This window comes from Moschus berezovskii, chromosome 14 (assembly GCF_049115385.1).
Source record: "Moschus berezovskii isolate FMDL1 chromosome 14, NW_MosBer_1.0, whole genome shotgun sequence".
NCBI lineage: Eukaryota > Metazoa > Chordata > Mammalia > Artiodactyla > Moschidae > Moschus > Moschus berezovskii.
This window is the reverse complement of record NC_142473.1, coordinates 54,301,296-54,303,442: the sequence shown is the minus strand read 5'-3', so window position 1 is coordinate 54,303,442 and position 2,147 is coordinate 54,301,296. Positions and strand designations below refer to the sequence as shown.

The window sequence follows — 2,147 nt, the reverse complement described above, 5'->3', positions numbered from 1 at the left end:
TCTTCAACATTAAAATTACTTGTGTAGCCATAAGTTTTTTTTTTAAATGCATGCTGATATGACAACTGTCTGTACAATCTAACAAAGCTGTTTGAAATGAACTGAAAGACAACTAAATACTACTAGAGCCATCTTATGGGGGGAAAAATGAAATGAACCTTTTGGCCAATCCAATATTTAGGCAGAGATGGAGCATAAGCTGTCAGACTAAAGGAACATCCCTGCCTTGGATGAAATGCTGATCCTTATCTAAGTCTGGACTGGCTTAATTCACCAAATCCACTTAGTAAATTACCTCAAAAACATCTGTGTTATTAGGTGATGTTGGGGAGAAGGGTGGGTCAGACCTTTGCCTCTGATAGAAAAGTGGGGTCTTTGCTGTCTTCCCTAAGTCAGCAGTTTGAGTCCAGAGGCTACCAGAATACAAGGAACCTTGAGTCCTCATCAGACTGGTGACTCCGTTTTAGGACACCAGTTCGTTTTTCATTTCACCAGGAAAGAACGGAACACAGAAGTCTGGCAACCCTCTACCTTCCTCATTCCCTCATCCCTATTCAGTTTTCTACCTGTCCCACCTTATCTCTGCCAGCACCTCACTGTGACTTACACATCCTTTCTCAGGAACAGTCCTAAGACTCGTTCACGAATCTGCTTAGTCTTGACCCCATAGATGATGGGATTGACCATGGGTGGGAAGAGCAGATAGAAGTTGGCAAGAAGGATGTGCACATGTGGAGCAGCCTGGCGAGCTACCCGATGCATGACTGAGGAGATGACAACAGGTGTGTAGAAGGCTAAAATAGCACCTATATGGGACACACAGGTCCCAAAGGCCTTGTAGCGGGCCTCCTGAGAGGCAAGCTGGAGAACTGCCCGGAGGATGAAGATGTAAGACAAGGTAACAAAGAGCAGGTCCAACACCACAATGAACATGGCCACAGCAATGCCATAGATGTTGTTGAAGCGAGTGTCCCCACAGGCCAGCCTTACCACGGCCATGTGCTCACAGTAGCAGTGGGCAATCACTGGACCTCGGCAGTAGTGGAAGCGTCTGAGCAGGAAGGGGAGTGGAGTCATTAGTGTCACAGCCCGAGTCACAGCGGCCAAGCCGATCCTGGTGATAAGTGGCCCAGTGAGGATGGTGCTGTAGTGCAGTGGCTTGCAGATGGCCACATAGCGGTCAAAGGCCATGGCCAGCAGCACTGCCGACTCCATGATGGAGAAGGAATGGAGAAAGAACATCTGGACCAGACAGGCATAGAAGTTGATCTCTCGATCCCTGAACCAGAAGATGCCCAGCATTTTGGGAAGTGTTGTAGAAGAAAGGACCAGATCAATGGCTGCCAACATGGACAAAAAGAGGTACATAGGCTCGTGGAGGGCTGCATCAGCCTGAATGATGAAGAAGAGGGTGCAGTTGCCAAGCAGGGCCAGTGTATAGGCTGAGCAGAATGGAATGGATATCCAGACATGTAAGTGCTCCAGGCCTGGGATCCCCATCAACAGGAAGACTGCTGGATGAGTTGAGGTGATATTGGAGGCTGACATGGCCAACAGAAATTCTTTTTCTCTGGTTTCCTTCCACAGGGCCCTTCCAGGGAGTACACAATGTCAGCAGGATTATAGTGTTCAAGTTCAAACTCTTATCATTTACATGGAAGGCTTAACCCTTGACCCTACTTTTGGACCTTAAAAGAAATTACAAAGTAATCATAATATGAATTGTGGAACATTATATATCATCTCTGCCCTCAAGATGCTTATAAAACTATTGAGTGGTCAGGACATCAAATCACAATAGAGCTAAGAAGGCTTCCTTCATAAAAGAACTGAGTGGATGAAGAGTTTTTGTGGTCTTTGTGTAGCCAAGGGCAGCTTTATAAAGGACACAGATACCTGCTCAATTCAAATCTTACCCTAAAACATTCACTGTCTTCCTTTGCCTCCCATCTCAACCTATAACCTAATTACAAAGGGGAGTTTCTCTTCTGAAATGTCAAGCTTGAATACATAACAAATAATTAAGCCTGGCACTTTCTGAAAAGTCGCTTCCTCTAAGTATTGATATTATCGGTCATTACTTGACACTCAGAATCTCAGTTAGGGCCCATAAAGTCCCATCACCTCCAGTTAACTTGAGAATGTGA

At 45.6% G+C, this 2,147-nt stretch overlaps 1 protein-coding gene across 1 annotated transcript; it reads right to left on the bottom strand.

The window, feature by feature from the left end:
* Positions 1-603: 603 nt before the first annotated feature.
* LOC129554000 (olfactory receptor 52K1-like) lies at positions 604-1,548 on the bottom strand. Its single transcript, XM_055422660.2, has one exon. It carries the CDS (start codon positions 1,546-1,548, stop codon positions 604-606), a length of 945 nt encoding a protein of 314 aa, XP_055278635.2.
* Between the last annotated feature and the right edge of the window lie 599 nt (positions 1,549-2,147).

Bases quoted from the DNA above. Each gene is read 5' to 3' on its own strand.
- LOC129554000 (XM_055422660.2), bottom strand. From the start codon at position 1,548: ATGTCAGCCTCCAATATCACCTCAACTCATCCAGCAGTCTTCCTGTTG.